General features: G+C 41.0%; 2 protein-coding genes across 4 annotated transcripts; one reads left to right on the top strand and one right to left on the bottom strand.

The window, feature by feature from the left end:
* Positions 1 to 61: 61 nt before the first annotated feature.
* On the top strand, positions 62 to 11,161 carry LOC105922996 (gap junction gamma-1 protein). Of its 3 annotated transcripts, none has more exons than XM_036128159.1 (5): positions 62 to 87; positions 6,838 to 7,109; positions 7,189 to 7,414; positions 9,073 to 9,753; positions 10,051 to 11,161. In XM_036128159.1, the coding sequence occupies exons 2-5, from the start codon at positions 6,870 to 6,872 to the stop codon at positions 10,062 to 10,064; spliced, it is 1,161 nt and encodes a 386-aa protein (XP_035984052.1). In that variant the 5' UTR covers positions 62 to 87; positions 6,838 to 6,869; the 3' UTR covers positions 10,065 to 11,161. The 3 variants fall into 3 exon arrangements, with proteins under 3 accessions (XP_035984052.1, XP_012714372.2, XP_012714379.2); XM_012858918.3 differs by lacking the exon at positions 62 to 87 and adding an exon at positions 372 to 485; XM_012858925.3 differs by lacking the exon at positions 62 to 87 and adding an exon at positions 493 to 691.
* A 1,195-nt stretch (positions 11,162 to 12,356) lies between these two features.
* Positions 12,357 to 16,144, bottom strand: inha (inhibin subunit alpha; the record flags this gene model as incomplete). Its single annotated transcript, NM_001309961.1, is given in 2 exon segments — positions 12,357 to 13,457; positions 15,815 to 16,144. Coding segments are annotated over 2 exon segments (1,041 nt in total). The 3' UTR covers positions 12,357 to 12,714.
* Between the last annotated feature and the right edge of the window lie 10,953 nt (positions 16,145 to 27,097).

The raw sequence follows: 27,097 nt of genomic DNA, 5'->3' as shown, positions 1-27,097 counted from the left end.
TTCTTCTTCTTCTTCTTCTTCTTCAATAGGGCCGAGTAAGGTGGAGGAGGGAGAAGGAGAGGAGCGAAGAGCCGCGAGGCATCAAAGGTCTGCTTTTTCCTCTTCTCTCGTTCAGGACCCCCGACACATGGGGGTCACCGCGGGCCGAATGGGTTCGTAGCGTTGGCTGGCTTGGACGTCAATGAGAGAGAGAGAGCGCGCGCGCGCGAGAGAGAGAGAGAGAGAGAGAGAAGCCGCGAATCTTTGAAGTGTGTGTGTGTGTGTGTGTGTGTGTGTGTGTGTGTGTGTGTGTGTGTGTGTGTGTGTGTGTGTGTGTGTGTGAGAGAGAGAGAGAGAGAGAGAGAGAGAGAGAGAGAGAGAGAGAGAGAGAGAGAGAGAGAGAGAGAGAGAGAGAGAGAGAGAGAGAGAGAGTTAATTAGAAAAACCTGGTGAGGCAATTAGGCGCGAGGAGAGAGGGCTCGCGGAGTGGAGCGGCGACGCACTCGGTGAGTGTTTGGCACCAGCGAGCTCACTTCAGGTTGTTTGGTTTCGTCCACTTCTCAGGCTGAAGCTCGCTGCGGGGTTTTAGGGTCTGAAGAAACTTTTCACACCGTTTTTTTTTTTTTTGGTAGTTTTTAGTGTGAGTAAATCAAGTGTTTTTTGGGGGAAGTTTATGCGTGGCAAGTTCGGGAGCTGTCTGTATATTGGATCGGTGAGTCTTCAAGTCTCAATGGAAAAACTTCCTATTTTTCTTAGGTTATTGCGCGTCTAATTCAGCGCGTCGGGATGTGTAGTCTGTCTAAAAAGAAACGTATATTTATTTAACTGGTGGCTTAAGCGTGTCTGAAACTTTGGGTAGACTTTCCTCTTTTTTTTTTTTTCTTTTTTCTTTTTTTTAAGCCTGCAAATTCCTTTTATTGTTTGTTCCACTAAAACTTGGCAGCGCTGTGTTTTTCTCCTGAAATGCCACAATTTCCAAAACATCACAGTCTAACTCAGCAAAGCGTGTTCATGCTTTTGGGGGCGTTTTTTTTTTTTCTTTTAACTTCTTAAATATTTTTTATGGTGGCTTCTTTGAAGCAAAAGAGTTGTGAGGACCTTTAAAAAGCAGCCTGTTGGATGCGCTTTGTGGATTTAAACTTCATGGCTGACACTGCAGAGGGAAGTCATGCTGGACCCTTAGATTCCTGGGTTGCTGCTCAGACTGCATAAAAGGGTTTTCAAGTGCCCTGTCTGCTCCGTGAACCCGAAGAATTCAAGCTTTCTGGTTTTGGTTAAGCAGGAATGTTAACTCTCCTTTTTTTTTTTGCTTTGTCCAGATCTTTTGGCCAAATCCCCCCCCAACCCCCCTCCTTTTCCTCATGCCTTCAATCTCCTCCTGGAGCCGAAAGACTCCTGAAGCAGAAAAGCCATTAAATTGGTACCCACACTGGCAAATGAGCCGCTGTGTAAAACGTTTTGTTCTGGTGGGTGGTGGTAGAGATGTTTGCATTTACTCAGACAGGAGCCACTTTTCCTAGTCGTATATGTTGCTGGATGATGAGTTGTTTTTTCTGGAGACTACCTTAACAAGAGGAGAGGTTAAAGGTCCTCTAGAGGGTAGATGTTTGTGAGACTCTAAACTTTTCAGTGTAAAGGCTTTCCAAACAGAATAAATCTTCTTATTTAAAACACTTTCTTGAAAGGAACAAATCCTTATCTGCAAATAATGTAACTTTTTTTCAATGCCAATCTGACTTTCTTGTTTTGTTTTTTTGTTCTTTTTAGATGCTTGCAATGTTTTCATTGAAGGAACTGAGGTGAAAACATCTTGGAGCTCAAATCGTTTTGGCATGCTTTAACCGCAGATGTCTTCGGGTGTAAGGGTCACTGAAACTGTTAAGATTCTCTAAAGTGAGCTTGTCTTAAGTCCTTGAAAGTATTCATTTATGTAGCATATGGTTCATGATTTTTTTTTTTTTTTTTTTGCCTCAAACATATTTCAACTAAAACTTTTATCCTTTTTAGCCACTGCTTTTGACATTTTCTCCCTTTTTTTTTTTTTTTTTTTTTTGATTGGAGGTGTAAATAGTGGTAAAGGTAATTACTCGCACTCCTGTGCCGTTCCTGAGTCTTCCGTCCCATCAAAGTCTGCTGGAAGCATGTCAAATTTTTGACCAACCTTCAACCTATTCTTAATATCCCCTCCCCCCCTTAATTGAAGCCATTCTTGTTGGTAAAGGTTCACTGGGACTGTTGAAGCAGATCCTCGAAAACGGACTACTGTTAAATCTGAGAACTTCCTTTCCATGCAGTCTGCACCTCAGTGAACTGTCTTTGACGTCCAATAAGTTGACAATTTTCAAAGAGTCTTGTGGCTCTACCAACACCTTTTGGCATTCTCCCACCTTCATTTATAGGTATCTTTAATGGTAAACGGCTTTGGGGCTGTTCAGAGTCTCTACAAGGGGGGAAAAAAAGATGCTTTTGGTTGACCCGTTCTCCAAACAGAAAATGGGCTTAGTATCGGGTTGTTTTTTTTTAAATGGCAATTTAAAAAGATCGGCTTTGGTTACTGCCAGAAAGGCTTTTAAATTTTATCATCTACTAGCTGTGAGAAACCCAGCCATTCAGTTAGTCAGATTGGGTCATTTGAGGCTATGAGCCGCATGATTTTAAGCAGTAGAGAGGACATGTAGATGTGTAGGATCTAATTGTGTAGTTTTGTGCAGTAAAGTGGATTTTACCTTGGAGCTGTGCTTGTTTCTGTCTCTGACTTTTCTTTCAGGGACATGAAGGTGCCCTGTTTGGTCAAACATGTCTGCACGTTCCAACAAGCAGAAACCAGCATTTACCGGGGCTTGTTTGACTTAATGACACGATGTCTCTGCTAGTAGGAGTCTTGTAGGTCTGGGGTTTCAAACCCATAATTTCCACAGGCTCTGTTTTCATTGCTTTAGTCTGACGAAGGCTGAGGATTTTTTCCATCACGCACATCGGGTTCAGGCAAGTCGGTCTGACCGTTTCCAGTCGTCAGAGGTGGGAGTTTGTTGAAGGGTGATCTTGTTGAGTGAAGCCATTGTAGTTTGGCCCTTTTTATGGAGTGAGTCAGTGAAACATGGTTGTTTTCTTGGGTTTCTGAAAGCAGAGATGCAGGAATGGAAGGCTCGTTGTGTCTTTAAAGGAAATCTTTCCCATCCATGTTTGTACCAATCGGCTTCAATTTAAAGTCGTGCAATCTAAGTTTTCTGAAAATGTGATTCACGTTGAGGGAAAGGTAAAGTACAAAAGTCCCATCTCTGTTGTAGATCTTGGCCGTGTTTAGGGTAATTTAATGATATCATTACGGGGCTGTGAGGTGGTAAATAAATTCCTGAGTGTGTTCATTGCTTCAGTATAATAATTCCTGCCATCCAAAGCCGCAGCGGGTCTCCTGGCTGCAGTTCACTGGTCGGCTCTTGGCTATCTTTGGGATTAAGCTTGGTATGCCAGGGAGTAGTGAGTGTGGGTTAAGCAAACTGCTACCAGCAGTCTTTATGCTCTAACCAACAAGATTAATTTGTTTTAACTTGGTAATTTGTTAGATTTTACAGAACTTTGAGAAAAACAAAGTACTCATCAGTCTTTATTGACTGTGTACATTTTCTTTAAAAGAATTGTTAAGATGTGTAAAGCAAATAGTTTAGTTTTTTGGGTATTTTATAACCCCAATTAAGGCTGTTTGAGTAATGGCAATGCTTATAAATCTAGCTGAGTAATGGTTGGGAACAAATTCTTTGCTTTGTTATTCATGTGGTCTATAAAGTGTTAGAAAATGGGGAGGAAAAACAACCATTTGTTTCCAAGTACTTCTGGTGTCCAACAAGACAATTAAAACCCCAAATATTCAGATTTAAGTTTTTATAGGCAGGCTAAACAAAGCCAGAATTCACAGTTAAGAGGCTAAAAAATTGTGTAGAGACAAATGGATTTTATTAGAATAGTTTCCCAAGGTATCATTTAGAAAAACAACCTAAACCAAAGAACTCTGTAAACTTCATTGGTTTCTCAAACTTTGAGCTACTCAGAAAACTTCTTAAATGAAGTATAAATACAAAATGTAATGTTACAATCCATCCATTATTTTATTTTTTTGGCTGAATGGAATCAAGAAATGAGCTTAAGCGGTGAACAGCAAATTAAACTATCAACAAATGTATCAAAGAAACTATTTAAATATTGATTTCAGATGCTCTTAGTTAAAACAAATAAAATTCCTAAAATTGGAGTCAAAGTCAAACTAATTAGAAATAAAACTAGTGACCAACTGCAATGCGTCAGTGGTGAAGCTTTAGATAACAGGTGTCTTCATAGGACATGAGCTCCATCTGGATACCCTTGTAACGTTAGGACTCTTTAGCCAAAGTGTAAGTGCCTCACCAGTCACAATAAGTGCTGTCCAAATAGTTTTACATGGAAAATTGAGAGTTTTGTAAAGAAATGGTTTAGTGGGATGAGGAGTTGTTAATTTAAATAAATAATTGCCAATGTCTTATTCCTTTTAACTTCAGTTTTTCTGATCCAGCAAACTCGGGTCTCAGTAGTTCCTGGTAGAACCTCAACTGCCTGGCACCACCCCCTCGTATGGGTCACCCTCCTGGTCTTCATCGAGCTAATCTGTCATGGGGTTGTGTTCAGCCCTCTGGCACAAACAACATTCAAGCTGCTCGCAGAATGGTTTCATGGGGTGGAGAGGTCAGAACTGTGAGTAGGCAATCCCATCCTCTTCCCTTCCAATTTCTCAAGGGTGTCTGGAATCAATCCTTTTCTGTGGGGGTGGGCATTGTCTAGAGATGCATCGATCTGATACCTATCTGCTCCGATATTGACAAGTTTGCAGGATTGGATATTGGATGAATGATGCCAATCCAGCATTCCGTTATTTATTTATTTTTTATTAATATCATACAAAGCAATACAGTATAAGTGATCTAGTCACTTCAATTCTATGTTTGCAATGCCGGTTATGTCATCACGCAGAGGACGCATAGCAGTTAGTGATGAGCAAACACAGAGCATTGTGTAGCAAGCACCTGACCAAGCCAAGTCTATTTGGAAACAATTCATACTTGATAGTCTGACTGCAAGATGCAATATCCGCAACGTAAAAATTGTGAGGCGTAGTGATAAAGTTAGTAAGTTCATCACCACAAACTTAAACAATCACCCCCTAAAGCACCATGCTAAAGAGCACGCAGACATTTTTTTTTTATTAAAACAATGTTTGTCAAGCCTGATTCCTTCACTCACATGGCAAGGTATACGATTCATTCCTTTAACAGTAGTATCGGATCGGGCCGATGAGCTCAGCCCAGGTAACTGTATCGGATTGGAAAATAACTGGACCGGTGCATTTCTAGCAGTGTCATTTTGGAGGACAGTCTTTGGTCCCTAAGAGCTAGTATATGGGATTACGTCTGAATGCAGATTTGTTCTCGGTCTCTGCACTGAGATTCAAATGATTCTGAACCTTTTCCTTCATTTCCCTCCCAGTGAGGAAGGTGCTGCCCCACATCATTATACTGCCCCCACCAAAAAGGATTGGACACTGGATTTGACGTTGATACATTTTTCATGGCCATATCCCATAAATGTTTTCCTGCAAATGTGGCACCTTAAAGCTAGAGTCGGCATTTTCTTCCCCCAGAAGTTTCCCCAAGTCCCTATTTGAATAACTGTGCACGTGCAAGACTGACTTATCTTCTTGTGACTCTCAGCCATGTTCAAAGTATACAGTGAGAGCAGCGGAGCCCCCATGAACGGCTAACCGGATGCAAAAACTAAAAGTGTACATGCGTACACGCACACTGGTGTTACGTGAGCACGTCAGAATGATTGGCATGTGGGACAAACAATAAATATGACCATACCCCTGGAACTTGAGTGACAGAGGGGGTTTAGTATATAACGTCTATGCGTGAGACTGTGAATAAAACTTTGCCAAATCCATGCAATATGGCCCGAACAACAGAGGTTGGCTAGTTTTTACAGGCCTGCAGCTCCCACAGAGTGATTTTTTTTTTTTTTTTTTTTTTTTTTTTTTTTTTTAAACCTCTTTGTGAATACTTAATGCATTAACTACATTCAGGACGGAAGGACCATTTTACCCAGTGTAACAGTGTTTCTGAACAGGATTACCAACTATAGCTTTAAGGGGAGATGCATTGGCTTTCCAATGGTATGAGATTTATGGCAACCACCGTTGTTGCAAAAAACTAAACACCATTATTTTTATTTTTTCCTTTTGAGTTTAACAAATCTACTTGATTTAGAATGGTTTAGTGAAACATGCTCAATCAGCTGAGGAGGCGGAAGTATTCTGGGCTAAAGGCTACATTTGGTTTTGGAGACTTAATCATCAGTTGTAACTTTTTGGTCGGTGACTTGTCTCTACCAAGCTGTTTTTTTTTTTTTTGTTTTTTTTTTTTCTCCATATTGACAAACTGATCTTTCAGAAACAACCAACCAATCATATCCTTCCTTACTATGAAAGAGTGTCTGAATTCAAAGTTCCACATTCGGTTTTGCCTTTTGAATTGCATATAAGGGGATTGGATGGGAGGGCTTCAGTCGGTGAATGTTGTTTCTTTGCTGCAGATAGTTGATCCCAATTAAACATGTAAAACCTTTAGTTCTTGCTACGATGGTTTCAGATGGCTAGAAAGGAAAAGTGTGCATAAAATGTGGAAAGGCACGTTGCATCCGACTCCTGCAGTGTTGCATGCCTTAAAGAGGGAAACACAACTTAAACAAACCATACTGAAACGTTTCTTCATTCTGTTTATATTTTGAATTTCCTGGAGAATTTCCACATTAGTATTGTATCGTTTCTTCCCCCAGATCTGATTTAGTCCTCCAGATTCCTCGGCAACATGAGTTGGAGCTTCCTCACTCGTCTGCTGGACGAAATTTCCAACCACTCCACCTTTGTGGGGAAGGTCTGGCTGACCGTACTAATCGTCTTCCGCATTGTGCTGACAGCCATTGGTGGTGAAACCATCTACTATGATGAACAGGCCAAATTTGTGTGCAACACCCAACAGCCCGGATGTGAGAACGTGTGCTATGATAAGTTTGCTCCGCTCTCGCATGTCAGGTTCTGGATCTTTCAGGTAGTATATCCAACACACATTTTGTTCTTCGAATTGCTTTTTCCTTCTGACATAACTTTACACAATCCTTTTCTTTCAGGTGATAATGATCACCACCCCCACAATCATGTACCTTGGCTTCGCCATGCACAAGATAGCTCGCATGGATGACATGGAGTACCGTCCTGTTCGGAACAGGAAGAAGAGGATGCCTATAGTCAGGCGTGGGGCAGTACGGGACTATGAAGAAGCAGAAGATAACGGAGAGGAGGACCCAATGATAGCTGAAGAGATCGAACCAGACAAGGCAGAAAAAGCAGAAAAAAGTAAGCTAGCAATACATTGTTGATACAAGTTTGTGGGTGATCCTGGTTCAGTTTAAAGGTTAGTAGTCTTGCAATTCAAAAGCTTTGGGCCAAGCATTTAACCTGACGTTGCACACCAATCTGCAAATCAGTGTATGAATGCAGGCATTAGTTTGGTTGGGTGTACATCTCAAAAATGTTGAATATTGCATAAAGGTCAATATTTTTTGCCAATCATCTCAAACTGAAACAAGTATATAGGATTATTACACACAGAGAAGATATATTCCAAGCCTTTAGTTCTTGTAGTTTGGATGATTATAGTGGACAGATGACTGAAAATTCAGTGTCTCAGAAAGTTAGAATGTGAAAATGAGTACAGTGAAAGTTCATTTTTGGAAACTAATGGTTACCCTAATGAACTCAAAAGTTCTGCAAAGGTTCCATGAGCCTTTTTAAACGGTCTCTCACTCTGGGACAGTAGGCGACACCATCATTGGGAAGACTGCTGACTGGACAGATGACAGAAGACGGTCATCAATACCCTTCACAAGGAGGGTAATCCACAAAACGTCATTGCTGAAGAAGGTGGTTGTTCAGAGTGCCGGATACAAGCATATTCATAGAAAGTTGGGTGGAAGGAAAATGTGGTAGGTGTACCATGATCAGTGATAACTTCAGCTTTAAGATTGTCGAGAAAATCAATTAGAAATTCTGGGGCGCTTCAAAAGGAGTAAATTGAGACTGGAGTCGGTGCATCAAGAGCCTACACATGGGCTACAAGCATCTTACCAGTCCTAAGGAGAAAAGGAACTGGACTGTTGCTCAGTGGTTCAAAGTCCTGTTTTCAGATGAAAGTAAATTCTGCTTTTCATTTGTACGTTTCCACGTTGCTCGAAGTCTAGTGTGAAGTTTCCAGTCGGTGATGTTTTGGGGTACCATGTCATCTGCTGGTGTCAGTCCACTGGGTTTTCTGAGGTTCACAGTCAATGCAATCGTCTACCAGGAAATTCTAGAGCATTTCATGCTCTTTGTAGACAAGCTATAAGGAGAGGCTGATTTTATTTTTCAGCAGGACCTCGCACCTGCCCACACTGCTAAAGGTACCAAAGGTTGGTTCAAAGACCGTGGTGGGCCTGTTGTTGATTGGCCAGCTAACACCCCTGACCTGAACCCCATAGAAAACCGCTGGGCTGTGGTCAAGAGGAAGATGAGACATCAGACACAACAAGGCAGATGACCTGAAGGCAGATATCAAAGCAATCTGGGCTTCCATTACTCCTACGTAGAGCCACAGGCCTCTGTGCCATGAAGCACTGATGCAGTAATTCATGCAAGAGACGGCCCAATCAGTATTGAGTGAATAGAAATGGATGTACATTTCAGAAGCCTGACATTTGTGCTTAAAATATCCTTTTTTTGATTGGTCTAATCTTCTTAGACACTGAATTTTGGGCGCTCTTTACCTGTACTATTAGAATTACAAGAAATAAAAGCTTGAAATATTTTACTGTATAATGAATCACTATAAAATAAGATTAACTTTCTAAGATAGGCAAAAAAATTGCACCTCTTACATAATCAAATTTTTTTGACATGTACCTGAATGTAGCTCTAGCTGCTTGGAGTTGCCAGTAGCTTGAAAAGCACTAAACTGAACATTTCTATGCCTTTTTAAGTTACAGAGATGAAGCATGATGGTCGACGACAGATTCTTCGTGACGGCCTCATGAAAGTCTACGTATGTCAGCTGCTGTGGCGCTCCGCCTTTGAGATCGCGTTCCTCTTTGGCCAGTACATCCTCTACGGTTTCAAGGTGATCCCCTCCTATGTCTGCACTCGGGCCCCATGCCCACACACAGTGGACTGTTTCGTCTCACGGCCTACTGAGAAGACCATCTTCCTGCTGGTGATGTACGCCGTGTCATTCCTCTGCCTTTTCCTCACTGTGCTGGAAATCCTCCACTTGGGTATCGGCGGCATCCGTGACAGGTTCCGCAGGCGCGCCATTCTCAACTCGCGCCGCACCCCACGTCCGCCCTCATCCCGCTCTCTACCCACAGCCCCACCAGGGTACCATGCCACCATGAAGAAGGAAAAGCTAAAGGGCGACCTGAGGGACTTGCCCATGGGCGACTCCGGGCGGGAGAGCTTCGGAGACGAGCCTTCCTCCAAGGAGCTGGAGCGGCTGAGGAGGCATCTGAAGATGGCACAGCAGCATCTGGATCTTGCATATCAGGCAGATGAAGGAAGCCCCTCACGCAGCAGCAGCCCTGAGGTGAACACAGCTGTACAGACAGCTGCTGAGCAGAACCGCCTCAACTTTGCACAGGAAAAGCAAGGAGAGTCAAGTGAGAAAGGTAATGACGTGTTTAGCTATCTGAGTTAAACTTAAGAGTCGGGAACTACGAAACTGAGTGTGAGTTGGTAAATGTATCGGGCTATTTGGAATACTTTTTGGATTTATTTGTGCCTATTTTGTAATAATTACAGTTAACAATCTGATTCAGAGGATCCTGAAAACCAATTCTCATTATGTGCATGTTCTTAGAGTGACCTCAACTCAAAATATGGCTTTGTACAAAAAAAAAATTTAACTTTCACCACACCTGGTGAAAGTGAAATGCTGACTGTTACTGTTTCATCCCTCCTTCCAGGAATACATGCCTGAGCGTGCTTCCCGTCTTGGACGGCTTGTCCTTCATTCCTACTGGCCTTAAACGTTGGAAAGGAGGGGGGGAGCACACATCGGAGAGCAGTCGGACCACTGAGGGAGACCAAAGAGTTGCGTTTGAGTGTGAATGTGTCAGTATGGATGAAAGATTCGTGCCTTTCAGTATTAGTGGTCAGTGCACAGCAAGAGAACTGCTGAATGAAATCTGTGCGACACCAAACTTGAAAGCCTGCCACATGTGGAGTTTTTCTTCTTGCCAAACCTGAACAGTGCCTTCAGTTAAGCCCTGATCTTTCACATATCCTGTTTTATTTGTAGCCATGCAATAATCTTCATCCATCTATGACATTAAAGCTCCAAACTCCTCTGGCTGAGCCAACAGTTGGTTCTTTTTTTTTTTTTTTGTTTTTTTTGTAAACTGCCACTGAATGTTGAGACTTGTTGCTCTTGGAATGCCAAACAGCAAGGCCTTGGGCTATGTCAATTGGACTCTGTGCAGTATCTTTTTTTTTTTTTTTTTTCTCTTTGCAAGATGATTTTTCTCTTAATGCATGCTGGCTAAGTCAACAGAACTGATACTGGGGGTTCCTTCAGTTATAGAAATGTTAGAAAGTCCAATTGGCCAAATGTATACCTGGGCAATGCTTGAATCCTTAATTAATGGGAAACGTATTTCATTTAAAATCAAGTTCATTTTACCAGCTTGCAGCTTCAGTACAGTGTAGACGCATTCCTTCAGTGTTCAGAGAAAGAAGGAAATTTTCCTTTAAAACTGCCAAACTCAGTTGTGCATCATGTCATGTTGTGCATCCTGGTGAGGAAATCGGCCAGAACGGACTGGCGCCATGCAAACCTGTTGAGTTCATTAGATTTCAGGTCTGTTGCTTCAAGAGTTCAAACTTTTCCATATCTTCATAGTTACTCATTCCTGTATCATCTCAGTTTTTGGAAGGGACAACATTCCAGTTTTGAATATGGTACTCCTTCAATGTTTAATACTTTTTTCCTATTGCAAGTTTTGTAGTTTTTTGTTTTTTTTGTAACTGTAGAGATTATTTTGTCTTCAGAGTAAATAAATATATTTGATTCAAACACTTTGTCTGCATAGTTGTTTCCCATTGTTTGAACAAAACCCCCTTTCCACCTAGCAAGTTGGCCAATTAATTCAATTATGTGAACTTTTTTGGAAGGTTTAAATTGAAATTATGTCAAAGTTGGCCTACAGTGGCATCTAGTGGCCAGATTGGAGGAAAGCAACGCAATTTTCAGGTGACGTCAATATGCACAACAAAACCTGTTTTGAATTGAATGGATAAGTCGTTGAACACTTCATCAGATGAGCTATAAATGTTTCCATGTACAGTCCCTGACAGAAGTCTTGTCACTTATACATTTTGTACAAACGACAGCTTATAACCTGACTTGTAATTTATCCATTGGTTTTAGAAATTGCTCACATGCACAACTTTAGTTCACCACTTTGGATTATTTCTAGAATTATAAAGGAATAGACCTTTTAATGTCTTTGCTTTTAATACAGGTCTAAAAGCAATTTCCAGATAAACTGACCAGAAATGTTACTCTGCTTATACCTGAATAAGCAATCAGGACCATGTCAGAACCCCTTGTAGTTTATCACCGCACTTGAATATTCCATTAAATGCCTTCAATAAACGCGCTGTCATCTCATTAAAGTGGCCGGGACTGTTAGGCTCATGTTTCGACCACAATCTGGTGAATGAAAGATTGTCTGGTCAGGTGGTCTTGGGTGCCACAGAGTCTGTAACTTGCAAAGCCAGACCAGGACACTGCCAGTTGTTCTGGATGTTCTCTTAAAGGTTTTTTTCCATACAGCAGAAAGGTTGATGGGAAATTCTTTTGAGATTTATTCAAATCTATTAGGCTCATAAGATGCTGCAATCTTTTTCTAAAGATCTCAGACAGCTCTTTGTTGGGTCTGATGTGGGCCTAATGTAAGATTCTGGTGAGAATAAATTAATAGGTGTTCTAATTTATTCTTCACCAGAAGTGGCATTACATTTTATAAAATGCCTTCAGTTTTATTGATATATATTAATGTCCATATGACTAATTATGTTAGAAAATACAAAGGGTGTTAGAGAGTACCCTATTTCCTTCCCACATGACTACTTATTTGAAATTAGATGAATTCAAAGTATTTCTTTTTTCTCCTTTTCTGACTAAAGTCACAGGGCTTTGAACATAACATAGTTTAACATTGTCCTGATGACAAGGTGTTAAAAGGACTATAAAACAACCAAAGTCCAATTCAGATGACACATGTTTAACTTTAATACACTTTGAAACAGACAATCCAAGATACTCCAGATTTCAAAACAGTTCTGAAATAACTCTTTACTGCGAGACCAAATGCATCACACTTAGAGAGAAGCCAAACCGTGGCAGGACCATATTGGTTTCTATTTTAAGTAAAATGTCCAGTAACAAAGTATAAAAACCTTGAATTTTCAGTTTGCAGTACCGCTACTTATTTTAATTGATTTACTGTACTTCATAGTCAAACCTTTCCAGCCTTTTATAACAACAGCGTTAATAGATATTTTATTTAGATTTTTTTTAGTCCCCCCCTTCTTAGCATTTCTCAACACATCCTTGTCTGGCATGTTCAAAAACAGCTGCACTCCACAGGTATGAGGTTGGGCAGGGTCTCATATTTGAACGAGTACCCGCCATCAGATGTGGTGGTGATCCTCATGGACCTCATGGTCCCAGGGACCGGAGCGCAGCACTGAGCAATCCCCAGCAGGGTGGCGGTCCGGTCCCTGGCTGAGCAGTTCCCGTGGCAGTAGTAGAAAGAAAAAACTTTTGGATGGACGATCCAGCTGTCCCAGCCCAGCTCCTCGAAGCTGATCTCAACCTGCTCCCTGTGGCAGTCGTGGTGCTGGGGCCTCTCGTGTGACGGCCGCTGGAGGAGGGGGATGGCAGAGGGAGACCAAGGGATGGTGACAGGGGCCTCTCTACGGGAACGAATAGGTGCTCTGGGCCGAGCATGGAGGTGAAGAAAAGGCATCTCATCGGGATTCTTAATGTGGTGCTGACAAGATGAACCCTGGATCTGAAGCCGAAAAGGGCCCTCGGCGACAGGGCCCAGCACACTTTGATCCAGGTCATAGGTGGTCCATCCATCTGAGCTGAACGTCGGCGGAGCCTGCGCAGCCTGAAGATGCTGCTGTGCTGAGGTGAGGATGAAAAGCGAGGACGAGTTGTTCAGTAGTCCCCCAGCGTAGAACCAGAAGTGAGCAGAGGTGACCACGGTTTTCTGGAACACAGTGGAGGGCTGGAAGTGGTATGACAAGGTGCTGCTGGAGTTTTCTCTCGTTTCTGTGTCAGCCGTGGCACAGGGTGAATCTGCCAAAGGAAAAGCTGAAGAAAATCCAATTTAAACCTGAGTCAGAATCACAGACATATATATGTAGACGCGTCATAGGGCGCAGGTTCGCACGTCAACGTCACCGCCATATTGTATGTGGCAGAAAAAAGTCGAGTTCTGTTATTGTGAACGTGAATCAGAGAAGATGCCTCATTCCTGTATATATATATATATATATATATATATATATATATATATATATATATATATATTTGTGTGTGTATGTGTTATGAATATAAGGATCAATTTGTTAAATCTAAACATTGTGGTCTTCATTATTTCATAAAACCGTGTCACATGTGAACCTTTAGGAACAGACTTTTTGGGGGAGTATTAAAGAGGTAAAATTATTAATATGAGAAAAAAAGTCCTAGGTCAATAAAGTAAAAATAAACAAACAAACAAACACAAAAGTGATATTGTTATGATAAAAACGTCATATTATGAGAATTAAGGGGGAACATTTCCAGAATAATCACAGTTTGCAGAATTATTTCACTCCTGGAGTAATAGGGCCAGGTTAGATTATTTTAAATATTTTTATTCTTTAGGAGAATACATTCAGGAGAATGAAGCTAAAGGGATACGAAAATAAACTTGTAATATTACAAAAAAAATACGACGAATACAAAGTATATTCAGAGATTAAAGTCCCTCTGATGCTGTTTAAGTGACTGAGTAACTGCAGATTTGCCACATTTAAGATGGCGGACGCTCTGACGCATCGCAGCATAGGCAGAACCCGCCCAATGACGCGTCTACTCTTATATTATGTCTATGGTCAGAATGAAATCACACCTCATTATTCATAAAACCAGGTTTTACTGCCCTCTAGAGGCCTGGTGTGGTATAACAGCCCTACATAGGCTGCAACCTGAATACATTATTCAAACAACTGGATGTTTGTTTTTTTCTGCTGGTACTTGATATAAATGAACAGAAACTTGCCTGATATATGCAGCTTCTCAAATGAAAAAAGCAAAATACTTATAGGAAAAAAAAGTGAGACAAAGCTGCAGCTTCTTTCACATTATTGAATTTATTGTGGATTTTCTTGAAAATGAAAGCACATTAGATTCACCAAAAATATGTTCATAAGCAGATCTTAAGGTTCTGTCTTTTGACTGAACAAGGTCTAGTAACTTCAGCTAGGTAACTGTGATGGACTAAGTTTTTTTTTAATTACAAGACAAAGGGCTTATGGAGAAGAGTGTAGGTTCAGATGGAACAAGGAGTGAAGTGTTTTATCGCACTTTATGCAGAAGTGACTGTGAGGCTTTGAAACCTGAAACTACAGAAGCAACTGCTGTAGACCAGTTTTTCCAGGCAGTGTTATCAGCACATAGCAGAAATTCAAATTAGCATTAAAATTGTTGAAACTTTTGCTTGACCAGGTGTTCCAACAGGGCAGTCATGCACAACAGCAGAGCGTCTTGAGTCAAAGGCTTCTCCAGATCCGCTGTGAGACAGACCGCTAGAGGAAATCCTGCCTGCCTACAGCTAACAGCATCTACAACAACTCGTTGAAGAACCCCCACTATTGAGCATTTTTCTCATGGACAAACCTTATAGAGACACACTCGCACAAACAGCCACATTTGAACTTCTACACAGATAAACCCTATAGTTGGCTCTGCTCTGTAAAAATGATTAAATAAATCTTTCGAACCCTGGATGATGTGAATTTGATTCTCAGTGTTCATATCTGTCTGTATCTGATGAAGCACCAGCTTTACATCACAGAAAAGTTGGGTGAGAACTTATACACTGATGCATTATTTTCTTCAGTTTTTTCACATTTTTTTTCATATGATATATATGTATGTCAAAAGTGTATTTTAATTAACCTCAAAATTGAGTTGTTAAAATGAATTATAAAAAATATGAATTATAATAAATAATAAATAATAAATGGGCTGTACAGTGGCGCAGTGGGTAGCGCTGTTGCCTTGCAGCAAGAAGGTCCTGGGTTCGAGTACACCCTGGGTCTTTCTGCATGGAGTTTGCATGTTCTCCCTGTGCATGCGTGGGTTCTCTCCGGGTACTCCGGCTTCCTCCCACAGTCCAAAAACATGACTGTTAGGTTAATTGGCCTCTCCAAATTGTCCGTAGGTGTGAGTGTGTGCGTGAATGGTTGTTTGTCCTGTTTGTCCCTCTGTGTTGCCCTGCGACAGACTGGCGACCTGTCCAGGGTGTCCCCCGCCTCTCGCCCGGTGAACGCTGGAGATAGGCACCAGCAACCCCCGCGACCCCATGAGGGATAAAGCGGTTTGGAAAATGGATGGATGGATGGATGAATTATAATTATAAAAAATAGAACATAAACAGTTCTCACCTGGAACGGGAAACAGAATAATTTCTGATATATCCTGGTCCGGACTGGTTTGATGACTGACCCGCACCGCTCTGCTAGTCCTAGGGACCCTCGGTTGCCGGTGCCTCGTCTCTGGTTTTGCTCTTTCCCGATTTGGTCTCTGTTCAATTAAAGGAGGCTCTAACAGCCCCAGGCCATCCAGAACCCGTTCCCTGAACCAGGACACTACAACCCCTCTGGGCAGCTTTTCTGTCTTGCAGACCTGAAGCATACTTTGGATCCAGAGAGGGCCCAGGACAAGGAGAGCACAGGACACCATGACTCCACCATGTTACAATTCCTAGGAATTGCCTCTGTGTGACTCCGTTGTTTGGGCTGCGCTGCTCTCTTTGTTGAGGGGAAGTCTGCAAGCAGGAGCGTTTCGTTGCCAAACAATAGCGATAAGCGACCTTGAGGAATGAGATGCTACAGTATCTGTCTTTATGCTGTGTATGTGTTTTTATTTTTTTTGTTCTTTTTGTCGAGCCGAGTCATTTTTTTAGGTTTCATCATCTTATACAGAGCACCAGTAGTGCACCTCAAAAAAGGGCTGCTTATTATTCATCACAGTGACACACACACACGCCATGTCATATGTCGTGAGGGCCATGTGTTGACTTTACCTGACTCCGCCAGATAGATTTGCTCCGCATATCCATCTGGAAACCTTCCGTTGAAGTAATTTTGGGAAGGGGCGAAAATACTGGTTAGCTGATTGGCCTATGTTGGTGATAGACGGGCCAAATAAACCAATCAGATAAACACAACCACAAGCCAAGCTACTCTTGCTGCTGCAGGTAAAGGTTCGTTAGCTCAGCAAAGAAATACTCTGTAATTCCGATAAAACTTGCTCGATAGCCACGCTAACGCTAGTTTCATCGGCTGAAGCCGCCATGTTCTTTAGACTGAACTGTCGCACTTCCCGTTGCGTCACACCTCAACCCGCCTCAAAGCCAACGCTGATTGGACGTTCGTTTGGTGAACGGCTCCAAATTTTCTTCAACGGAGGGTAGCCAGACTGATCTGCGAGTGAAACCTTGAAAGCTCGCGAGATCAGGATGGTCTCACGAGGCTAGTGTTGACTCCCATTGACTTTAATTTCAGTCATTTTCAACCCTTTCTATGCCCTAACCCTGACAATAACCCAAAACTCACCTGTGCATACCTAACCCCTAACCATAACCTAAACTCAATTCACACCTTAGTCCTAAGCCCTACCGTTAGCAAAAAAAGAAGGTGAGGAGCAACAAAACGTCCTCTTTAAGTCGTCACCATCAAAGTGGTTGAAAAAAAAAAACTGGTTGCCACATTTGCCTGGGGACATATGTGTTTGTCACACTGAAAATCAATGGAAACACAATTCTAATCCACTTTTGTTTTAAAACAAAATAAGTCTTAAAACATGTGGCACCGTCAACCATTTATATTTTCTTTGTTCGCCCACAAGATGACGCTGTCTACCCCATTCAGAGCATGCAACATTTCTCACTTTTCGCTGTTTTCTCCTGTCAACTAGTGATCATTTAACAAGGTGTGCATGGGTGTAATGTATTCAAGGAAAATTATTTGTTTTTCCGGCTCTTGTTTACAAAAAAGTAAGAAAAAACAGTGGAGATAGTTGAAGAGAATTATCTTTTATAGGGTTTTAAAAGACTGACCTGATTAAAGTGGATAGATTATGAGTAAATATGTTTACATGTTTACTGCAGATTTTAAAAAGGGTGATTTTATTGTCTATAGGAACACGAGTGTGAGTTTGCTTTATCAATCTGATGATGTACCAAAAGAAAAATAGTTATGCATCATATATAACAATAACTGTAATAATCATATACTCCTTGGTATGTATTTCATGATTTTTCCTCATACAAAGAGAGGTCTTATGTAAATATGCTAGTGTTCAAAGGGTTAAAATCCAGAAAATATTACTTATTTTGAAATTTATTTCTTAGGCTCTGGTAGTTTTAACATAAAGGGGGGAAAATCTAACCCTTGTATTTTGTTTTATGTTTGAGAATTTCAAATGTGTTGTTTTCTTTTTAAAAATTAGATTTTTACAAAATAATGATAATAAGTGGCGCAGTAGGTGGCACTGTTGCCTTGCAGCAACAAGGTCATGGGTTTGAGTCCACCCTGGGTCCTTCTGCATGGAGTTTGCATGTTCTCTGTGCATGTGTGGATTCTCTGGCTTCCTCCCGCAATCCAGAAACATGACTGTTAGGTTAACTGGCCTCACTAAATTCTCCTTAGGTATGCATGAATGGTTGTTTGTCCTGCCTGTCTCTGTTTTGCCCTGCGACAGCCTGGCGACCTGTCCAGGATGTCCCCCACTTCTTGCCCATTGACAGCTGTAGATAGGCACCGGGACCCCTCACGACCCCAACAGTGAAAATCGTGTAGGAAAATGGATGGATAATAATAATGTGCCAATTGTGAACGACCTCTTAAACATTTCAAAATATTAAAAAAAAAACGGACATGAAGCTGAATTACTTTTAAATTGCATGTTTAATATTTGAGCAGTTTTTTGGGCAGCCACACGCAGTGGATGCATGTGCGACATAAATTTATCTTGTAATTGTTACATTTAAACTGAACCCAACTCAAGAAATAAATAACGTAGGAAAACAGACAACGCAACACAGGAGGAACAAAAACCCGAGCCTAACCTCATGAGACATTGCATTTTTGCCTCAACTTTAACCCACTGGCCTCATTAGTAGACACTACCAGCATCCTCTAGTGGTAACACGACAATATTACACTCATTTGAATGAATGCAAGATGACAGGGATCCCAGTAAAAAAAGCTTCTACAACAACTCTCGTAAGGAAAATGGCGTGAGTAAAAATCCTAATTATATTTAATACTTGAAACCTGTGTTTTTATCCACAGTTCCATCTTTAGTTTCATAAGACATACAAGTTTGAAATGTTTTTACTTCTAAAGCAAAGCACAACATCAGTAAAGATAAAGTACACATTTGAGGACATTGGGGCTATATTTTGTTGTTGATTGTGCCATGTGGTTAGATAAACCCGGGAATATTTAGAAGAGTTTACAGATATAAATGGTTATTGTAAGTTGTATTTAGTCACATATTTTGATTTGATGAATCTGGAAATATTTAAAACAATTCACAAGTGTAAATAGCTCTTGTGAGTAGTACATTTTTCAACCAAATAATTAGCTTGCAAGCTACATTAGCCACCTGTGATATAGATTTTGATCTGAATTTAGGGTTGGTTTTATCATTACAGGGAAACTTATATTGTCAAAAGCAGAACAACTGCTTATGGCAATTGTAGACAACTCTGAGGTTGAAGATTTATCAGATAGAGAAGAGAGTGATCCAATTGTGGACGAACATATTACTGATATAGACCTCTTACATTTGGAACAACCATTGTATGATACTGAAGATGGCTATTTTCCATTTTATTAGAATGTAATGCTTAAAAATATTTAGACTTCACAAAGTTGGAGTTTAAAAGTTTTATTGATTTAAAGCACGCTCCCGACGCAGGGGATACAAATTCTGACGTGATAAGTCGCTTGGCACAACGACACCTGTTGCCAGGGGTGGACTGGGACAAAAAATCGGCCCTGGCATTTTGGATTAGACTGGCCCAACACATTTTTTTGTGTGTACTAAATGTGTATACCAACTGTGCAATACCTTGAGGCCAGGTTAATGGAAATTAGTGAGAGTGGACACTTAAAATACTTCCAAAATCTTAATTTATTAACACTGTAAAATGTAAACTCCACCACAGCACAGCAACAGTTCTTAGATCAGAGAGAGAGAGAGAAAGAGAGGTGTCACAGTCAATCACACATATTATCACGTTACATCATTATACGAAGTTATTGTAAGTTGCTCATTAGATTTATTCAGTCTTCCAGATACTGTAGGGTAACATTGGACTAATGTGCACTCACTATGTAAAAAAGGATGCCAATGACAAAATGAACCAGAGAATGCCTCACTTGTCATCATGGAAAGAAAGAAAATATATAATAACATAATATAAATTTTGATTTACTCATTCATTTGTAATAAGTATTTTATTCATCTAATTTCCTAATTTTTGATCATATTTTCTTTAAAATCGCAGACTTTTCGCTATTTTTCATGTAAATCCTTGGTGGCGCTTCATAGCGAAGCCGGTGAAGCCGCAGCGAGCTTGGCCTCCCCTGGGATTGCGCAATCCCATGTTAACTGCGCCGACTTCCATTCTGTGAATGCATTTTCCTGTCTCTAGATAAATTCAATTGTTCAAACAGTTATGAACTGATTTTCCACAATTTAATATATGTGGATTACGAATTGTGTTTTGGTCATCAAACTGTGTGCAGATAACATGTTTTCGTGGTGCTGGCCGATCATAAACAGCAAAGAACTGGTTGTAGGTGAGGCCGGCAGTTCCTTGGCCGCTAGGCAGGGGGCGCTCAAGGGGCACCGCTCGTGATCCCCAAATAGTAGAGTCAAAACAAGTTATTGATGTTTTATTAGCGAGTTTTGCTAAACAAGTAAAGCACTAAAAAGACTCTAAACATACAGCTGGAACAGGACTGATCAGGGAAGGCTTTCCTCCCTGGCAGTGATCTCCATTGAGACTGAGAGTCTTTTAAAACTGAAGAAGATAAAGAGAACTTTTACCGGAAAATGAAGATATTTTTGTTCAGAAAGAGCGCCGCAGGGACTTAAATTATAAGTAGAGGTAAGACAGTGATACTTATTCATGTTTTGTTTTTGTGATAAAATGTGCGTAATGTGGGTTATAGTTTTAGAATGTGTTACAAATGCAGAAATCCATCATAACTCATAAACTGTTACCAATCAAATGATACATTTTTTTTCATCAAAGAACCAATATTTTTCCATGTATCTTGGTGAATTTATTTGGCTCAATCAGTCTCCTTCAGCACTTTGCAACGAGTCTACTCTGTAGAGTGTATATATTTGTAAATCTGACTCTGATGACGTCAGTGCCTCACCAGCTATGAACCCTACCGCACATCACTGACTACAACCACCACCACCACCACCACCACCATATTTTACATCAGACACCGGAGCAGATGAAGAGCCTGCTGGTGGGAACATGTCAGTCAGTTTGACACATTTCGCAGCATCCGTTTGAAGAACTCGTTTTTTTTTTCGTGCAATTTCTCTGCGCCTCCCTTGCATTTCTTATCCATTACTACTGTGAACACCGCAGCACAAAGTTCCACATGGAGCGTGAAGGTGTTTTTCTACTTTATGATTGGCCTAGCCCTTTAGACTGTCAGGGATGATAACCAATGGGCTACAGTAGCCTGTGGTAAGGGCCGGATGATCGGAACAGACTCTTGTGCTGCTGATTTTATTTTTCTTCATGCATTATGCAAATATAACGAGGTAGATATATAAAAAAATAAATAAAAAAAAAAATAATAATAATAATAATAATAATAATAATAATACATATTATTAATATACATGTCGGGTCTGCCGGCCCAAACAGCACGTCGGCCCACCGGGAAAATTGCCCGGTACGCCTGATTACCAGTCCATGCCTGCCTGTCGCCTGTGCTATCCTAGCGTAGCAGGTCTTGGTGATATCACAGTAAATTGGGCAAAAGTCTGGGCTTCTGCCCTGTGATGGACTGGCGACCTGTCTAGGTTGTACTCCGCCTCTCGCCCATTGACAGCTGGATATTGGCACCGGCACCCTCACGATCCCAGCAGGGACAATCGTGTTAGAAAATGAATGATGGATGGACTGGGCTATTTCTTTTTCCTTGCCATAAAGATCTTTGTTTTTTATGATCTGAGCTAGAGGGAGCATGTAGATATTGAAGAGGAGGGGACCCAGGATGGATCCTTGGGGAACCCCACATGTGATTTTTGTCATCTTTGATGTAAAGTTACCTACTGATACAAAAAATTCCCTGTCTTTTAAGTAGGATTTAAACCACTTGAGAGCTGTACCCGACCCAGTTCTCCAGGCGTTCTAACAGAATGGAGTGATCGACAGTATCAAATGCTGCACTGAGATGCAATAGTACCAGCATGGTGGTTCTTCCACAGTCTGTATTTATATGGATATCATTAAACACCTTTATAAGGGCAGTCTCTGTACTATGGTGAGCAAGGAAGCCAGACTGGAAAACATCAAAGCGGCTGGTCGTTGTTAAGAAGATGTTTAATTGTTAAAACACAGCTTTTTCAATAATCTTACTGATAAAGGGGAGGTTTGAGATGGGCCTGTAGTTCTGGAGTAGAAGTTTGTCTAAATTGTTCTTTTTCAGCAGTGGTTTGATAATTGCTGTTTTTAGGGACTGGGGGAAAACACCTGAAAGAAGGGATGTGTTTATTACTAATTATTTATTAGTAAAATCAGACACTATGACAGGCAAAACTTTCCTAAAGAAAACTGTGGGTAGAACATCAAGGCAGCAAGAGGAGGAACTTAGCTGCTGAATGATCTGCTCTAAGCTTTTGTGGTTTATTTGGCTGAAGTGGGACATTTTGTCAGAAATAGTTCCAGCTTAATACAGCATTCTGGTGTTGATATGGAAGTACAAAGTGATCCTGTAATTTTTAGGAATTTCTCAGTAAAGAAGTTAGCAAATTCATTGCAGGCCCTGGTGGAGTGGAGCTCAGAAGCCACGGTCACAAGAGGATTTGTTAACCTGTCAACTGTGGCAAAAAGGACATGAGCATTATTAATGTTTTTCTTGATGATCTCAGAGAAGAAAGATTCCCTTGCATTTTTCAATCGTAACTTATATCTGTAAAGTCTCTCTTTATAGATGTCATAGTGAACCTGCAGTCTGTTCTTTCTCTACCTGCGTTCAGCTTTTCGACACTCCCTTTTTTCACCTCTAACTGCTGGAGCATTTCTCCAAGGAGATTTTTCTTCCCGGAAAAAACCCTTCACTTTAACTGGAGCAATGCAGTCAATAATGCCTGAGACTTTAGAATGAAAGTTATCTACTAGCTCATCTACTGAGTTGCAGCCCAAGGTTGAAGTAGCAGAGTAAGCTTGAATAAAGGTTTCCGTGGCATTGTCCTTAAAGGTGCGTTGTCTTACGATGTCCCTTTGGCTAAATGAGTCACTGGGAATTATGCTTTCAAAGGTAACAGAAAAGTGATCAGATAGGGCAACATCAGTTACATTGACCTGTGAAATCATTAGACCTTTAGTGATGATCAAGTCTAAAATATGTCCCTGTTTGTGTGTTGGCTGTTTAACATGTTGAGTTAATCCAAAGTTTGTCACACTGTTCTTTTGCACTTCTGTCTTCAGGGTTGTCAAGGTAAAAGTTGAAGTCTCCCACAATAATTAAACAGTCATAATCAACACATATCACAAACAGGAGGTCACCAAAATCCTTAAAAATTTTTGATGTGGACTTAGGAGGCCTGTAAACATTCAGAAACATAGTTCGTACCGGGCTCTTTACCTGGAGAGACAAATGTTCAAAAGAGTAAAATTTTCCCCAAAACACATTTTTACACTTTAGTGAATCATTAAACAATGTTGGTACTCCTCCACCTTTCCTTTGCTGTCTGCTCTCACAAAGAAAATTGTAGTTTGGAGGTGTCAACTCCAACAGAATAACTTCTTCATTAGATTCATGTAACCATGTTTCTGTTAAAAACATTACATCAAGATTATTGTCAATAATGAAGTCATTAATTAAAAAGGATTTTCCTGATAGAGACCTAATGTTTAATAACCCCAGTCCAGTGTTTCCCGCAGGAATTTGCGCGAGGCGGACCGACTCGCGGAGGGGGGGGGGTGGACGACACGTTTTCCGCGGACCGACTCGCGGAGCGGGTGGGGGGGGGTGGACGACACGTTTTCCGCGGACCGACTCGCGGAGCGGGGGGGGGGGGGCGACACGTTTTCCGCGGACCGACTTGCGGAGGGGGTGGGACACGTTTTCCGCGGACAGACTCGCGGAGCGGGGGTATCCATGTGTTTTTTCCATGCCATTCACGCACGCGCGAAAGCGCGTCTTAACGTCACTTTTTTTTTTTTTGGAATGTTGGCGTGGCGGTAGCGGGAGTTTGATAGCGCTGCGGGAAACCCTGCAGTCTATATGACTTAGTGGTTGATGATGTCTCTGTGACAGGTTGCATCTGACAGTTTATGACTTTTAAGTATTTGTTCCTGTTTATCCTTTTGTTTTTCTTATTTCTGCCAAGTATAATCACAGATATTCCATAATCTCCGGCAAAAGGCCCAAGCGGATGCTGGAAACTGTCATGTCTGATAAACGTGCGGCCAGGACCCGATCTGTATCACAGCGAAATAATCTGGAAGTCCTCAGTACCAGAATGTTCTATGATACATAGAGGAGGAGGATCTGAGGCTCTGATGCCTTTGGAATATGCTTGTTTAGTCACAGCAGAATGGCTATGTGGAGAGGATGTCATCTGTAGGCCAATCTTAAATACTTTGTTCATGTTGTGAGAAAATTCCAGAAAAGGAACTTCTGGGCTTTGTGGAGAAGAAGGCGAGGTGGGTGCAGTCTGGACCGGTGTTCTTGATGATGGAGGTTTTTGGTCCTCTCTTTGTCCTGCTGAGATCTGGGATGAATCCTCCTGCAGTTCTGACGTAGCCTCTTTCTGTGTCATCTTTCTGGCCATCTTTATCTTGGCTTGTTCGGGCTGTACTGGGCTTATCATTTGTTTTGGCACTGGTTGAGCTTTGTTTTGGAACAAAGCTGATGGTGCATGGTTCACAGAATAGAAGATGTTTGAAATCAGCCGTTTTGCACCTGACCTATTTAGATGGAAACCATTGTCACTGAACAGATGTCTCCTCTCCCAAAGAATATTAAAGTTGTCTATGAAGGTTACAGTTGTTTGTTTGCATGTTTTTTCCAGCCATTTGTTTAGCATCAAAATTCTTGAAAAAATCTCGTCTCCAAAGTTAATGGGCACGCGAGGGCCGCTGAGAAACACCTTGACATTAAGGCCATCAACTAAATTCAACAGACTGTTTCAATACTTCTAATTTTTCTCATCCGGGTGACGTCGCCCAGGGCTTCAGCGTGTATTATGAGTTTTTCCAAGGCGTTCTTTCAAGATCCTTGGAAGGATGTCTGATACATCAGACACCAGGCCACAGTTCCTATCGTTATAAATCAACACCTCTGTGTTTTTCTTGTTACAGAAATGTTTATTCCCACTTACAGATCCATTGCATAATATCAGGGTCCTCGGCCCTGTGGCATGTCTTTTCTCTGATGTCTTAGAACGAAAATCGTTGACATACCTCTGATTGAGGTGACCCTCCTGGGTCACATTTTTGTAGAGAGATTTTTCTTCGTGGCTGTTATAAACAGACAAACACATCATTTAACAGTGGCTTTTAAAGAAGAAAAAATGGTGTTAGAGCCATAAATAGAAAGTTATTTGATGATGGTTTGCTTTTTTTATCATATTCAGTAAGAAGATTTGATCAAGCCATTTTGTTGTGAAGTTTAGTTTTACTTTGAAAGGCTTGCTTCCTGTCGAGCCGTATATTGTATTAGAAAAAAAATTTGGATGGATTATCAAGACACGGAGCAATACAGTTTTACCGTGTAAACTGTGTATGACTTGGAAAAGGAAGAACTTCATTTTTATAGATAAAGAATTTTTTGTTAAAATTTCCAGTTTGCGCGCGTCCTTTACTTCCAGTGTCTAAGGAATGACAACGAAATTTGGATCTCTTGACCTAACAAGTGCCTTTTTAAAATAAAGTATAATAATTAAAGGCTACCATTTTGAAGAATATTTTTGTATTTGACTTTTACTTGTCCCCATGTTCTAGTGGGTCCCGTGGAGGCTCCGATATAAAAGTAAATATGAAATTATTAAAATGTAAATATTAAATTATTAAAATGCAAAAATTCATACTGTAGAAATTTATATAAACATCTACCATGGACAGTATTTACGCATGAATTTGTCTGCTTCTTATTGCCAGCCTCTCTCCTAGCTTTAACAGGTTTTGAGGTGCTCCTTGTTGTTTTAATTAATGACTCAAATTCGGCATAACCTTCCATTTAAAGCTCGTGTTCTGCTTGAGAGAAAAACTGTGGCCGTTCTTTGGCCATGCTGAACAGCCAATAGCAGCGTTGCTGATCATTGTTTCTACTGTCGATACATTTCCCCTTTTAAACAAATGCATGAACATGCATTTGTTATGTTATCTCAGATAACTCAATCCAGCCATACAGATAACTAAATCCAGCCATACTGATCATAAACAACAGGTTTGTTCGAAGAACCCAATTAGCCGGATCATGATTAGCCGGATGATATGATCTTGGATGTGTCATTTGATCTCGGATGTTTTAAGCAACGTACGAAGAACGGATCCCAGAACCGCATGCCTGCTACAGCTCACACACAGCCAGACACAACCGCTGCCAGTATTAACCCTCCTCTGGAGACCTGTCATCCTGCTATCCCTAAGTCAGGCTCCTGCTATATAAAGTCCCTTAAATGATCATTTAAGGGACTTTACTGCTATATTCAATCACCTCCTGGCTTGTTGTCGATGCTCACTACTTATTCTTTATTTTTGGAATCATATTTTCTTGCATTTTTTTTCTCACTGGCTCTTGGATCTTCATTGTTTTGCTGGGAAATGCTAATAGCCATTAGCCGCTTCCTTGTTTAATCCCCTGCTGTGCATGTGCAGTGTCGTACTTCCATTGTTATTATAAATATACACAAAGGGCTTTATTTACTAACAAACTGAGCAAAAGCAAAGCATAAAACACCAAAATAACAACTAACACGTCAGCAGGACGTGATAATCTTTCATGTAATCTTTGTATGCAACCAGAGTGAGCTACTGACGTATAAATAAATAAAAAGTCAAATAACGTGGCTATGTACCTTTAATGTTTCGAGGGGAAAAGTTATCCCAAGTTAAGTGTCATTGCCCCACAGAATGAATCCCAAAGTCCTGTTTTTATTCTTAGGTTTTCTATTTATAGAAACTCCAACTGTCCCACTCCGACTGTCTCTGCCTTTGACACACACACACGCACGCACGCACGCACGCACGCACGCACGCACACACACACACACACACACATTCTCAGAATGTACTGTATATTGGCTGATAGTATTATCTAACGGGCTTGAAAGTGTGTGTGTGCGTAAGAGTGTGAGAATAGGTCATAAAAGGCAGTCCAAGAAATGTGACCTATATGTGCAGCTGTTGTCCCCGACCTGACTGAGGCTGGTGGGGTGAAGCAGTAACA

Source organism: Fundulus heteroclitus, chromosome 24 (genome assembly GCF_011125445.2).
Source record: "Fundulus heteroclitus isolate FHET01 chromosome 24, MU-UCD_Fhet_4.1, whole genome shotgun sequence".
Classification (NCBI taxonomy): domain Eukaryota; kingdom Metazoa; phylum Chordata; class Actinopteri; order Cyprinodontiformes; family Fundulidae; genus Fundulus; species Fundulus heteroclitus.
The sequence above is the reverse complement of the archived record's forward strand: the minus strand, read 5'-3'. Positions and strand labels throughout refer to the sequence as shown.

Coding starts and splice junctions, on each gene's coding strand:
- LOC105922996 (XM_036128159.1), top strand. CDS start 6,870: ATGAGTTGGAGCTTCCTCACTCGTCTGCTGGACGAAATTTCCAACCAC. Junction 7,110..7,188: donor TCAGGTTCTGGATCTTTCAG/GTAGTATATCCA, acceptor CTTTTCTTTCAG/GTGATAATGATCACCACCCC. Junction 7,415..9,072: donor GGCAGAAAAAGCAGAAAAAA/GTAAGCTAGCAA, acceptor TGCCTTTTTAAG/TTACAGAGATGAAGCATGAT.